The sequence below is a fragment of the Salvia miltiorrhiza genome, chromosome 8 (genome assembly GCF_028751815.1).
Source record: "Salvia miltiorrhiza cultivar Shanhuang (shh) chromosome 8, IMPLAD_Smil_shh, whole genome shotgun sequence".
In the NCBI taxonomy this organism is placed as follows: Eukaryota; Viridiplantae; Streptophyta; class Magnoliopsida; order Lamiales; family Lamiaceae; genus Salvia; species Salvia miltiorrhiza.
Window position 1 is genome coordinate 3,681,718 of NC_080394.1, and position 14,242 is coordinate 3,695,959.

General features: G+C 30.5%; 2 protein-coding genes across 2 annotated transcripts; both read right to left on the reverse strand.

Annotated features, from left to right (window-relative positions):
- Window positions 1–649: 649 nt before the first annotated feature.
- On the reverse strand, window positions 650–4,227 carry LOC131000097 (replication protein A 70 kDa DNA-binding subunit D-like). Its single transcript, XM_057925866.1, has 9 exons — window positions 3,768–4,227; window positions 2,678–3,163; window positions 2,486–2,582; window positions 2,181–2,305; window positions 2,021–2,099; window positions 1,828–1,948; window positions 1,581–1,738; window positions 1,366–1,486; window positions 650–1,266 (listed from the first exon to the last, which is right to left on the reverse strand). The coding sequence occupies exons 2-9, from the start codon at window positions 2,919–2,921 to the stop codon at window positions 835–837; spliced, it is 1,377 nt and encodes a 458-aa protein (XP_057781849.1). The 5' UTR covers window positions 2,922–3,163; window positions 3,768–4,227; the 3' UTR covers window positions 650–834.
- A 4-nt stretch (window positions 4,228–4,231) lies between these two features.
- LOC130997139 (uncharacterized) lies at window positions 4,232–7,505 on the reverse strand. The gene is made up of 2 exons (XM_057922399.1): window positions 4,545–7,505; window positions 4,232–4,324 (listed from the first exon to the last, which is right to left on the reverse strand). The coding sequence occupies exons 1-2, from the start codon at window positions 7,503–7,505 to the stop codon at window positions 4,232–4,234; spliced, it is 3,054 nt and encodes a 1,017-aa protein (XP_057778382.1).
- Between the last annotated feature and the right edge of the window lie 6,737 nt (window positions 7,506–14,242).

Here is a 14,242-nt window from a genome sequence, read left to right on the forward strand (position 1 = left end):
ACTTTGAGCGAAAATTTAAAATGTCCAATATCATCTTTTATAAACACAAGCTTTCTATGTTTTATCCATTCTTTAAATACTTATGTTGATGAATTTGTTGGTTTTTTATGAAAGTCTTTAATATATTTGATTGATTTGATAGCTATCAGCCATAAATTTGTAAAAAAAAATTGATAAAGACAAAAATTTGATTACTAGTATCAATCAAAAGTACATCTAACTGATGGATGACTAGATCTTCTGACCATTCGAGCGGGTTGTTAAAATTGAAGAAAAAATAGTAGTATTACCATTTTATGATGCCGAAGATGGTGCATGCAGCCTCCGCCCCATGCCCATTATTAATTTTTGGATATGACTATATAGTTCAAAATTGTCAATTATACTATAATGCAGGTTGACGATAATAGATTTACAATTATGCAAATGCAAGTATGCAATAATGACGAATGGAATAATTCAAGAATCAGCAACAACTCTACTAACTTAAGATCGAGCTTCATTACTTCCTCAACAATGCACTAATTAATTGTTCTAGTGGAGCAACCTATAAATGAATTATTGTAAGGGGAGAAAAAATTAAATGTACCAGAAATAACTGTCCATTTAATTAAGGAGTTGAATCTTCTTGAGTCTTTTTGTTAACTAGCAGGAAGAACGTGCGATGCACGTTGAACACGTTTGAATTTTACTATGTAAATAAAAAAAGGAACCAATGCAATTATTAATGATTAAATTTAAAAGTAATAAAGTAATATTCATATTTCTAAATAAAAATGCAAAAAAATCTATGAAAAACATCCTAAATTATCTAAGTAAGGAGTAAGACGAATTTTAAATCTTTTCTTGTTTGATTTTGACGATTGGGGATCTCTTCTTGTTATTTTTGGTTTGCAAAATGCTGTTCAGCGGCAGATCGTCGTCACTTGTAATGTCAATGTAGTCATCAAACTTTTTCTTGGTTATCCTTCTTTTTTTCTTTTGCGATTCTGTGGGCTGCAACTCCATCGTAGTTTTTTTCTTTCTAGACGGAATTTTCTTTTTTGATTTCTCGGGTGAATGTTTCTTTTCCTCCACTTCAGTCGGCTCTTCTTCAATATCTCCAACATCGATGCTTTCCATTTGTTCCATTTTTTCGATTGCATTTGCTACGATATTGAGATTTCCTCGTTGATCAAATTTTATAGACTTGAGCATCGTCATGAAGCGCATTTCTGTGTACACTTGTGTGCTTAGTCGTCTATAGTATGTGGATTCTGTTTCACCCTGTGAAAATATATAATTGTTATAATTATGTAATATCGAATTTTGTAATATTAACAATTTAAATTATAGTAAGTGATTAAGTAAGAAATCATAATTTACCTCTTTGATTGAAGAAAGATATTCATCCACAGAGCATCCTACATATACCTCTGCCACTTGACCGAATAATGTAATACGTGCATTGCAGTCGCCTTGTATAACATTTATTGTGATTCTGTATCTAGAATTATATAAAATGATAAAAATTAGTATATTTTTGTTATTGTGTCATTAACTAATTATGAATTGGTAGTAATTTTGAATTTGATATGTACCTGGGCGACGTCTCAAGAACTTCTTCATTGCATTTTTTGCATATTGCACTCTCATCAATTTTGGAGAAAGATGTGTTGCAATTTTTACAAGAATCATACCATATTGTTGCTTTATTTTCAACTTTGTCGATAATTCCCGTAAAACAATACGAAACACCCTAATATATGATAAAAAAAAATAATAATATTATAGAAATAATCGATTATGTACTTTTGAAATGCATCATTAATTATTTAAATATCGTACCTCTGATAATAAATGTTGATTGTCTCTGAGATCTTTAAGAGTGACTTCCTTTGCTTGTTTTATTTTTTGTGCCATTGCTAATTTAGCAATTGCTAATGCATCATCATCAACATCAGAACACCTGCATATAATATTAAATGATATGTTTGAATTTTTTTAAAACTATATAATTTATTTATTTTTTGATACGTACGATTGGATCGGCTGGATCTCTTTGCATGTTGGTGTAATTTGCAAGACGGATTTCATTGTATTTTGCAAGAGTATACCACCTAAATAATATATATATAAGTAGTTTACAAATAAAAAAATGAAGTATTATTTTAAGAAAATATATATAATATGTTTGTTACCAAATTTCCTTTTTGCGACGACATAGGAAATTGCAACAGTTGGCTTGCCTCCAGTTATTTGTTCAAGGTCATGTCCTTCATTTTTCGCCATATCTTCCCATAAAGATATCTCTACAAGTTCAGATCTACGAGAAATATTGAGTAAATTCAAATATAGTTATTTTTCTAAGGTTATGAACAAATTATAGTATATGCATGAAACATTAAATAAAAATAACATATGCCTATATATATATATATATATATATATATATATATGCATTGGAAATTGAAAGATGGATGTAAATAATAAATAAAGAACTTACTTTTTGTTCATGAGAGTTATGTTTCTCACAGCCTTGTTCACTCCTTTGATAGGAATCTGTTGACTTTTTTGTACTTGTACTAACATTCCAGAAATATCTGTGACAATTTTTTTGTTTTTATTTATATAATTATATATTTAGAGTTTAATGTATGTTTTATTTGAAGGAATATTTTAAACTAATTTCACTTACCAAACTCTTCTTCCTTGTCAAGCTTTTGTTCCACATCGTTGAACTCCACAAAATTATATGGTATTTTATACTCTATCTCGTCGAATGCTTCCTTTATATCAGAGTATCTATTGAGTATGATCTCTTTTTCTCTATGGATGCTTGGATACATAGTATTAACGTTTCTAACCTCTCCATTAGAGATTAAATACGTTTTGTTGGATTCAAACTTTTTTCCAAATTTGCTTATTTCATTATTGAACATTGTCGCTCCAATTTGGACACCCTGCAAATTGAGTGATAAATATATAAATTGTAAAAATTAAAGTTATAATTAAATTTGTGACTTACCTCTTTGTCAACCATTATCAATTTCCAGATTTTTGTGCTTAAATTAGGTCCACAATTTACTTCGTGGCCTATTCTCAAAGCCTTCAATGCAATTGTAAATGATCTTTCATTTACTTGCAGAGTTTCGATTGTCGTCATTGTTGAATATTATATATCCTACAATAAAAATAATAAAATTATGTATATAACATCTCATTTAACGTAATATAACGCGACAATAATAAATAATAATAAACAAACAACAACAAAAAGGAATGTTAATAATAATTATAAGTATAACTCTAATCAAATAAATATAAACATATTGATATGGCAGCAAAACAATTATATCATTGTATTTTATCAAAGCCTAACTATCTATCACCAATTATTTATTCACTTTTAATCTGTATTTTATTTTATCAGTGTATTTACGTATTTATTTATTTTAGTGTTCTATATATGAACTTAAAAACTAATAATTAACTTAGGGTTTGGCTTATGTTTTAGCCTAAATTACAATTCACACGTATTCATGCTAATCTTAAATTATAAAGATAAAGAAATCAATGCTTAGATATGCAGGTAAGCACGAATTCATTACGGATAAATAAATGCACACATTCATAGACCTCTAAAATTCGATCAAATATTAAGCATGAAGAAAATCAAAGAAATAACTTCAAGATAGGGAAAAGTTTTCTCTCAGTAAATTCGTCGAACACGTAAGAGTCAGAAGGAAGAAACTAATTTTTCTAGAACTATGAATGATAGAACTTACCAAGAATTCGTTCAATCGCAGAAGATAAACAAAAACGCAGCAGAGAAAGAAAATTAGAGGCGGATATGTTGTAATTTGATTTTGTACAAAAAAATTATACACCATTATATAATGTGGATTCGAAAGTTTGATTCCTATTACAATTCTAATTCTAAATATTGTAGATTTCTATAACAAGTCATTGATCTATTAAATTATTTTTATCCTTATTCTAACCATATTTGAATTACTGTCTAACTCGGTTATACTACTAACTTTTGGGTGAAAATTGCAATTCTTAATCAACTCGGTTATACACCATGACCCCTTTATTTTTGTTTTTTGTTTTTTTAAATATTGCAACATCATATTAGAATTTCAATGAGACAAAATAATTTCCTCATATTAAAAAAATGTATATTAAAAGCAACAAATATTTTAAAAATTAACAATGCATATTGCTATCTCGAAAACAACATAGACAATTAAAATGATGAAATTCCAGTTGCGTACCGAGTGTCTTGAACACAATGCGAATCATCAATTGCATCTTTCTGATTCTTCATGATTTTGTTGTCCTGTTAAACACGTAAATATAATATTATTAATGCAAAATAACATCATATAAATTAAATTTTAAATTAAATAATTACCTGCGATCAAAACTTGAGTGTAGACAACATTTTTCGTCAACATTTTTTGTCTTGTATCTGTTGTGTTTGGCTTAATCAACACTTTAGTAGTAGACATTGAAGTTCCTCGTGATAGAGCAACATATAATTGTCCGTGAGAAAATACCGGAGAAGGCAAATATACACCAACATTTGGTATAGTTTGTCCTTGAGCTTTGTTTATTGTCATTGCAAAACAAAGTCTGATTGGAAATTGTTTTCGTCTAAACTGAAAAGGATATCCTTCATTTTCAGCTGGTGAAAGAGGAATTCTTGGAATGAAGACATGCTTTCCCATATGTTGGCCAAGCATTATCTCTGCGTTTATGACGTTGCCCTTAAAGTCTCTGCACACCATTCTCGTGCCATTACACAGACCATTTGATGGATCTAAATTCCTTAAAAGAATTATTGGACAATTTTTCTTCAAGACCAACTTATGTGGAGGTAATCCATTTGGAGTCAAAGAGTTCAAAAAATCGACGTCATAGTTTATGTTTGTCTGGTCAATAGCTTCATCAAAACTGTTGAAAATTTGTTCTTCTCCAGGAAACATGGATATCAACTTATCATTCAGCTTATCCACATGCTCATTTTTTGGCGTTAATATTGCTCGATTCGTCATGTACTCCGCCGAATATGCATTCCTTGCTAAACTCGGAAAAATGGCTGCGATAAGTCTTTTCAAAGAATTTTCTTCATTGTCATACTCAATTACCATATCATCTGGAATTTTGATATTACCTTCATCATCCATCGGTTCTTCACCATTTCCAACACTTAGTAAGAATTTGCTGAATTGTGGATCATTCTTTGATCTCATATTTATGGACAAAGTGATCTTTTTCATTCTGCCCCATAAATAAGAATTAACCAAACTTGCTAATATAGTCTGGTAGACTGTAGCTTTAGGAACAACCGGCAATACTTGTCTGAAATCTCCTCCAAAAACGATGACTTTTCCACCAAAATCTTTATCATTCCCCATGACATCTTTTAACAACTTATCTACATTTTCAATTGCCCATTTTTTTGCCATCGGTGCTTCATCCCATATAATCAGTTGTGCTCTCCGCAATAACTCGGCAGAAATTGAACATTCACTTGTTTCATCAGAATTTATAGGAATTTTAAAGCGTGAATGTGCTGTTCTTCCTCCTGGCATGATCCCTGCAGCAACTCCAGATGTAGCAGTTGCAAGAGCTATGTGTTTTCTTAATCTAAGATGAGCTAATAGTGCACGATATAAGAAAGTCTTTCCAGTTCCACCTGGTCCATCTATGAAAAAAATCCCACCTTCTGCTTTCTGTATGGAACTCAAAATCATAGAAAATGCTTTCCGTTGGTCATCATTCAACTTTAACTCTGCATCTTGATCTTCCTCAGGAATTTGTATCGACATCTCATCTTGTATCTCTCTGGAACAATTATTTTCTATATTAGCATCATAAGAAGGAATTGTGGGAAGATCATATGAATTTATATCTTTTCCCATGCTCTCTAACAAAACTCTTAAGCTCAGCAATGTCTTAGAAACACGTTGTCGGATTGAAGTATTGGCATCCCTTTTAAAATCTTCAGACATTGCATCAAAGTAAGTATCCCATAAAACTCTTACATCTGTCGGTGCACAATGTACCAAGATTATTGCAAACAACCTGCGTGGTTCATTTGGCATTTGAAATGTTATTGCCTCATTCATGCAATCGAAAATGCTTTGATCAGCTTCTAATAAACCCCTTTTTTGTGCCGCTTCTTTGAATGTTGAGCATTCTATACCATTAACCGTCAATAAATGTCGGAAAGAGGTTGGTCCCCTAACATGATTCAACAATAATTTTTCATAGTACCTTTCTCCTTCAATCGGACTAACTGCACTTATACGTCCAATAACGCCAATTTTCTGCCTTTCTGTCCAAATTTTGTCCTTCTTATTCCATACGTAATGCTCTGGAAATTCTCTGTAGAGAAATTGCCTTGCCTTTTCACTTGTAGCACACATAGTAAAATATTCAGTTAACATTGTTTTTGAAACATGATCCCACAATAAAAGCTTCTGCAGATTTTGGGATGCGTGATAGGATACAAACTGTTTGTTAGGAAGGTGAAGCTGTAAGTTGATAACTGCTGGAGAAATATCATTCAAACCAAATTCACAAATTCTCCACATTGCTTCTTGTGCAGATACCCATCGTGCATCTTGAAATTGTTTGATTTCATCAACTTGACGCGGCTCATCATCTTGGGTTATATGAACGGCCACCCTATCATGTCCCTTATAGATATATTTGTACAAATACTTAACAGCTGTGATACCAGAGCATACCTCGACATTAATATGGCAGTTGTATCTGGACAATAGATGTGCATTATATGGCACAACCCATTGGTTGTCTAAGTCTGCATTCCGAACACGTACAATTGATCCATTTTTTCTTCTTCTGTAAATTGGATATCCATCTTTACCTTGTTGTGTGCTTTCACAATATGGTCGTGGATAATGGCATTTGCATTTTCCTTTTACCATACAAGGATTATTTAGATTTTTCTCTCCGCAAGGTCCATGCATCATATGTTTTTTCACCAATTCAAATAATTCGGAATTGTTTTCTTCATCAGGAAGTTCGGCACTTACAAACTTATCTATTTCACTTGTCGTATTCAACTTATGCCCAGACTTGAAAATTATCAGCATGTGGACATGTGGTAACCCTCTTTTTTGAAATTCAACCACATCAACATGTGCAGCTACATGTCCAAAAAATTTTCTCTTGAATAATTGATATTTCAGGTCTTGCAGTTTTGCTCGAAATACTCGTGTAGTTAAGTCTGGACGTTCTTGAGCTGTTTGGCCATCATATAATGCTTGTTGTATTTCTTTCCACTCTGGATTGCAAGTCATTGTAATGAATAGATCTGGTTTTCCAAATCTTTGTACTAATGTCAATGCATCAAGATATCTACGACGCATATCTCTTGGTCCTCCTATAAATGTTGCTGGTAGAACAATTCTTTTGCCAACTTCATTCCCTCTTAATTCTCCATTAAAGACACTATCCACAATTCCTTGATACAATTCTGCTCTCATAGTTGATTGGTTTTGACGATAATAATCCAGTCTTGTTGTCTCCAATTTTATGTACATATCCACTATATATTGCTGTAATAATCTTCCAGCTAATAAGAGTATGGATTGTCTTGGATTTCTAATCTGTATCTTATAGCAAATATATTCTCGGCATGATACATTCTTAACGTTTTCTCTTCTAACACCTAAAAACATAGAAAAATACAATATAAAAATAAAAAAAAGTTATATTAAGTGATTAGTAAAATAAAATAAACATAACAATATACAAAATAAATATATATGTCAACAATTGCTTAAAATATATTCATTATCACCTAAACACTCTAAATACAAATCAACACTTTATCGATTCAGCTCATTCATAGATAGGATTTATAGATTATGATTAAGTAGGGATTTCATTAGGACATATGCATAATGAGAAAAGTAAATAGCCTTAAGCTAAGGTGGAGCATAAATATTTGCAATTTGTAATTGTAAAATTATGAAAATAAATTTATATTATTGTTTATATGATTAGTATGCTACAGTTAATGGGTGGGAATGATATCACAAATTATGGAAATTATCCGATTAACTATAATTATAAATTAACTACACCAAGGAGAAGTAGGATTCAGTATCGTGCTGAAAAGTCAGAAAAATTAAAGAATCAAAATTGAATCTGTAGATAATTAATGTAAAAGCATTTCGCCCACGTCGCCCGAAATAAAATAGCCTACTCTAGATTAATTATCAAAGTTTTCGACAACTTCAACTTTTTCTAAACCCGCTTACTATATTATATTTACTCTATGAGGCTTAACTCATTAATTGGTGTTAATTAGTTATCAATGGCAGCAATGGGTTGAATCCCTTCGTAGTTTGGATGGCTAAAAATAAAAAAATTCCAAGACGAAAACTTTTACACGTGTTATTGAATGAATGTACGTATTTTAAATTATAATCTCATAATTGGAATAATATAACTTTAGAAGAATAAAATTATCCAAAAGTTTAATACTACAATTTATCAAATTAGTAAAATCAATTATAAACATTATAAAAATATAAAATATGATACTTAACTAATTTAATCATCAATCAATTTATAAAAAGTTAATAGAGATACCTTGTTCTTCATTGGAGATAATATCGCTTGCAGTTATGGTTCTTGCTAATGAAGTAGAAGTAGAAACAGAATTTGTGTTACGAACCAAAGATGCTGGATCAATCTTTCTAATGTTTTGATGTCAACCTGTTTCGCCCATTGGAAAAAGAAGTGGATATTGCAAAGGATCATAACATCCATAATAATGCTTTATTCTATGTCTGTCGCCGGAATGAGCATGAACTACAATATCCCGCTCCAATGGAATATTTTCATTATTTCCCTCAACCCATATAGCTGCAACTTGATCTGCATGTGGAGAATTATATACTCGTTGATCTAAGTTGACATCTTTAGAAATATGAAGCTGAACATTGTCCATTGAAGGATAATCTTTCAATCTTCGAAAGAATTTTGCATACGGGTTGATCTCTAAAATTTTCATGAGCATTGTACAACTACTTCTGACAAAACTTGATTTTGCATTATGTTTATTCTGTTCTCAAACTCACTTTGTGTGTCATAAAAGTATAGCTGAAAAAATGTTGGAGACGTATATTGTGGGATCAATCCAGGAAGATCATGGTAAACCATGCCTTGTGCTCGAAAAGAATAAACTCCCCGTCTTGCAGATGCCAATTCTTTGTCCAATTTTACACCAAACGAAGTAAATGAGAATATACTATTATAAGCACGAATATTCCTTCTGAAATTAATAGCTTCTTCTGACTGGGCTGTAAACAATTCATCCAACTCCGGAGGAACTTCAGAAAATGCAAGTTTAACTTTTCCATTATCACAACAAAAAGTAGGAGGTTCATATTCAAATCTTCTTGCACCACAACGAATGCAATCAGGCACATTTTTCAATTCATGTAGCAATGAACCTAAATAGATAAACAATATAATTAAAAAACATTAATAATTTATCATAATGTATTAAACGTATTTTTATCTTAAAAGAATGTAATACTTACAATTCAAATCACTTGCATTTCGTTTACGTTTCTTTTGTCTTTGCAGATTTTTTCTTTGTCTATATACCTCATTAGCTGCAATATATAAATATAAATATATTAATTAAAAAAATAATTTGATATGTGGTGATTATAACATAGACAATTAATATATATATATATATATATATATATATATAGGGGAAGGCTAAAATAAGAACGCTTCTTAAAATATAAATTAGGAACCATTTTCAGCCACATTCAATATATATATATATATATATATATTTACTTAAAAGCTTGTGCGCTCATGCTATAGAAAATACCTGAAGATGAGCTTGTTTTGCGCAATGTAACTTCCATGTTCATAGATAGTGTATATAAATTTTAAAATCCTGCAAAAAAAATATTTATTCTGTAACACAAAAATAATAAATAATAATAAACAAATAACAACAAAAAGGAATGTTAATAATAATTATAATCTCAACTTTTTATGTTTTCCCGAATATAATTGGAGCACAAAATTTTGAATTAAATTATGCCTTTATTTCTCTCAAAAAATAAATTAAAATATAACTATGCCTTACTAATTTTATTTTGATAAATTACACAATTAAGCCACATTCAATAATACGTACTATGTTCTAGCTGCTAGTAAATTTATAAATATATAATATACTATCGATTTATATTTACATATCGACCCGTAAAACATCTCATGCATATTTTTTACTTACAAGGAGATAGGACATCCAATTTGGAAACAAATAAATGTTTAAAATTCATGCTGCAAAGTTTATGTTCTTGAGAGAAGTTATGGAGATATAATTTTGAGAGAGTCTGAATCTATATCTTAGTTTATTATTGGGATTGATAATCTTAGATCGATATTGAGCAATGAGAAATACAAACCATCAAATACCATAAAATCGCAAACTATTTTGTAGCATATTCATACTGAAAACAAAATATAATCTCCTGAAATTTGAATATAATATCATAGGCGTACCCATGTGCGGAGGAAATTATGAAATTCCAGTCGACGGCGGCGACCTGCGGAGTAAATTGGCAAACAAAACATTGCTTCTTTAATCCATAATAATGTCAATCTTATTTGCATATATCCTTCCATGACCAAAACATGGATATCCTTACCTTGATAGATCACCTTCAAGCTTCTCTGCCCGACTAATTAAGCGAGAAATCGAACGGAATGGTTCTCGGACCGGAGGCTCACAGCGGCGGCGAGGTTGTATGCGATGGTGCGGAAGGATGGCTTTGAGGTTAGTTGCGAGGAGATAATTGATTGAGTTGGAGAAGAATTAGAACTTTAATTAATTTTTATTTATATTTAGAGTTTAGTTTAATTAGTACATAAGATAAAGATTTTGATATATATTACTTCTTCCATAGATAATTATATTATATCCAATGGATTGAAAAATCGTGAGGGTGATAAGATAATTATATTATATCCCTTAATTCACTCAATGTCATTCTCTTTAAAAAGGCAAAAAAGAAAGGAGTCAAAATTAATTGAAAAATCGTGATGTTGATAATTATTAATCAATACTAACAAATTTATATTTTATTTTAGGGGTAAAATAGGCAATCCACAAGTTGTCCCTTAAATTGTCATTCGCTCTTTTTCTATTAGTATAGATTTATAGTAGTATGTTTTTATGAGTAGTATTATTTGGACAAAATTTGTCCAGACAAAAAAAGGTTAAAATTTTTTAAAATTCAATTTATTTATAAATTTTGGTTCAAGTTTAAAAAATATTTAGTTAGTTTTATTATTTTTTTCATATTGTAGTTTTTTTGTAATTTTTTAACAATTTTTAAATTCTATTTTTTTATAATTTTTATACTTTAAAAATAATAAAAAATTAAAAAGTTATTAAAAAATTACAACATAGAGAAAACAATAAATTAGTCGAATTCTATTTTATTTTGAATAAAATTTTAAATAAATTTATTTTATAAAATATTTAATCATATTTTGTTCGATATATTTTATCCAAATAACATTACTCTATTTTTTATACCCCAAAATTTATTGTGCTACGATGATCGGATTTATGGTGATTATGTATATATACGTTTTTTAAAAAAAATTCTGCCGTCTAATTATGTAAGCTCGTGTTGTCTTTATCAGTGAAGCCGAGGATATTCAATTATGATCTGTCTCTAAAATATGTGAGAAATCTTTTACGCAACGACCAAAAGTCATCCTGACTCTGACACCAGAATTTAATGGGATATATGTACTCATGAAATTTAATTAAATATATGCCTCTGTGTCAGAGTTTGTGTGTGTGAGCTGCAGAGGGCGGCCGCCGCATTCCACCACCGGCCACCGCCTTGCATGCGGTGGGGCAATCTATGTCGACATGGTTTAATCAATTTCTTGTATAGTCTCCCTGTTTGAGATTAATCAGAATCAAATTATGAATATCAAAATTTGATTACTTTCTTAATCCACACTTAGTATTTGACCTCTAATTTGGACCAATTAGTGGGCTCCTGCAATATGGGCCTCTACTTCTAGTAATACAATGGGCCTCTTGTTCTAATTTATTGCCCAATATGAATATGTTCAATAATTGAAGCATCAATAGCATATTACTCTCTCTCTCGTACAATTTGACGACAAGCAAAACTTAAGCAATCTTTATTCAGTATATTAAATTTTTGACTCGATTCAAACATTGATAAGACTGAAGATAATTTTTTTTGAGGATGAAAAAACGCACTTATATTAAATCACGATGAATAATATTCAAAAATTAGGACGAAAAATCCGACTTCCAAACCATTACACCATCAGACCATGTAGCAAAGTTAGTTAAACAATACGCAGTTCTATTCGCCTCACGACGAACATGCTTAAAATATAAAACAATAACATTCTTAGCATGAGAGAAAGCATCAAATAAATCATCAGAAAGAGAATATGACCCTTGTAATCGTCATGCACCACATGTACCCCAAGAAGAGAATTGAGTACAAAATCTATACTGTAAATTCATCAAACTTCAAGGATTATGTATTCAACTGGATATAAAAAAACATCATCACCTCCATCATTGAACATTAAAAGAAGATATGAGCATGACTTCAGTTGTGCAGTGGATCTAGCAATACTTGGCCTACCAATTAATTTAATTATGTTGCCGATGTTATAATATGATGATAATATGATTTCGATCCCTCCTAAAATTGATTGCCATGATCTAAATGCTTTGAACGACTGCCTGAGACGTCAAAGATTGACCAGCAATAATTGATATTTTTCATCATCTTGACTCAATTAATAATGCAAATTCATCTTCTACATTTATAAAAGCCTAAAATTTGATTGGGCGCAAAAATAATAACACAAATGAACTAGATGAGAAAACTAAAAAGGAAATAGTTAGTTCATTAAAACAAAAAACTAAAAGAAATACTATTTTGCTATTAAAGTGATGTGCATCCCCACCTTACAGATGGAGACTGGCGTGGCGGGCCGTAGAAGGGTAAATATTTGATTTTTTATTGTAGCATTTTTTATTTTACTTTTCCCCCGTAAATATTTGATTCTAACTATAAAAAAATAATTACTATATATCCCAATTGGATTGAACAAATCCTAATTAATCATTACAAAATTAAACTAACGCATACAAAATTGAAATTGAAGAAAAAAATAAATAAAAAATGGAAATAGGACACAAAGTGCTAGCACTTGATACACTAAATTCCAAGTTTATGTGTCCATCCTCTAAAATTTTAATTGTGTTCATATATTTTAGTTTAAAATTAATAATATAAATTAATAAATCCTTATTTTAAGATTAAACCCCAACTAAAAATTAATCTCTTATGTCCTTCAAAAAAAATTTGGCCTCTAATGATTTTTAATTAATAATTGATTAATATCCAATGTTTAATTAACAATTAGGTAGGAACAGAATAATATGAAACAGTGCGTGAACATGTGAAATGTGAACACGTGACTAGGGGTGGGTAATGGGGTATTATTCCCCCACATTAGTATATACTACATATTCCCTAAAAAATCTTTTTCCTTTACTTTTTCACATGATGGAATTCTTAAATTTGAACAATATGCATTATGTCTTAATAAATCCAATATATTTTATTTATTTCCACCTAAAAGATTATTACGATATCACTAATTAAGGAGTGATTATGTTTCATTTTGAAACCATTTTACTTAAAAAAAATTAAAATTACAAGATATATCTGAATATAATCAATTCTACGGGCGAGAAACGTCTTACGTGTGGGACCTCAACATCAACAATACAACACCCCACGCAGACGAGAATACAAGACCTAATACAAGACCTAAAGTGGGAAAACATGACCGCACGCAGGCGGGATTGAATCTAAAACCTCTCACAAAAAAGAGTCTTTGAGTGTCTCAACTTTACCACTAGAGCAAGGCTTCATTGGCCATTTTAGATAAAACACATTGACCTATTTAATTAGTTTTCTGAATTGAATTACACGAAATTTAGGAATATAGTTATTGAGTAAAAAACTTCGCTATTCCCGTGGAACTTTGATGAAGGCCAAAAGCTTGTTTACGGGTCTAATTGTTACACCCCAAGAACAGAGTGCTGGGCTGGATTGTGCGGCCCAACCAGAGGTGTCTCAGGAAGTGAAGAAGCCCA

What these genes read in the sequence shown, in the direction of transcription:
- LOC130997139 (XM_057922399.1), bottom strand. Translation starts at nt 7,505, where the DNA reads ATGAGAGCAGAATTGTATCAAGGAATTGTGGATAGTGTCTTTAATGGA. An exon ending in GTGTATATTTGCCTTCTCCG is followed by an intron (nt 4,325 to 4,544) that starts GTATTTTCTCAC and finishes CGTGTTTAACAG; the next exon opens with GACAACAAAATCATGAAGAA.
- LOC131000097 (XM_057925866.1), bottom strand. Translation starts at nt 2,921, where the DNA reads ATGTTCAATAATGAAATAAGCAAATTTGGAAAAAAGTTTGAATCCAAC. An exon ending in ATAACTCTCATGAACAAAAA is followed by an intron (nt 2,306 to 2,485) that starts GTAAGTTCTTTA and finishes TATTTCTCGTAG; the next exon opens with ATCTGAACTTGTAGAGATAT. An exon ending in ATCAACATTTATTATCAGAG is followed by an intron (nt 1,739 to 1,827) that starts GTACGATATTTA and finishes ATCATATATTAG; the next exon opens with GGTGTTTCGTATTGTTTTAC.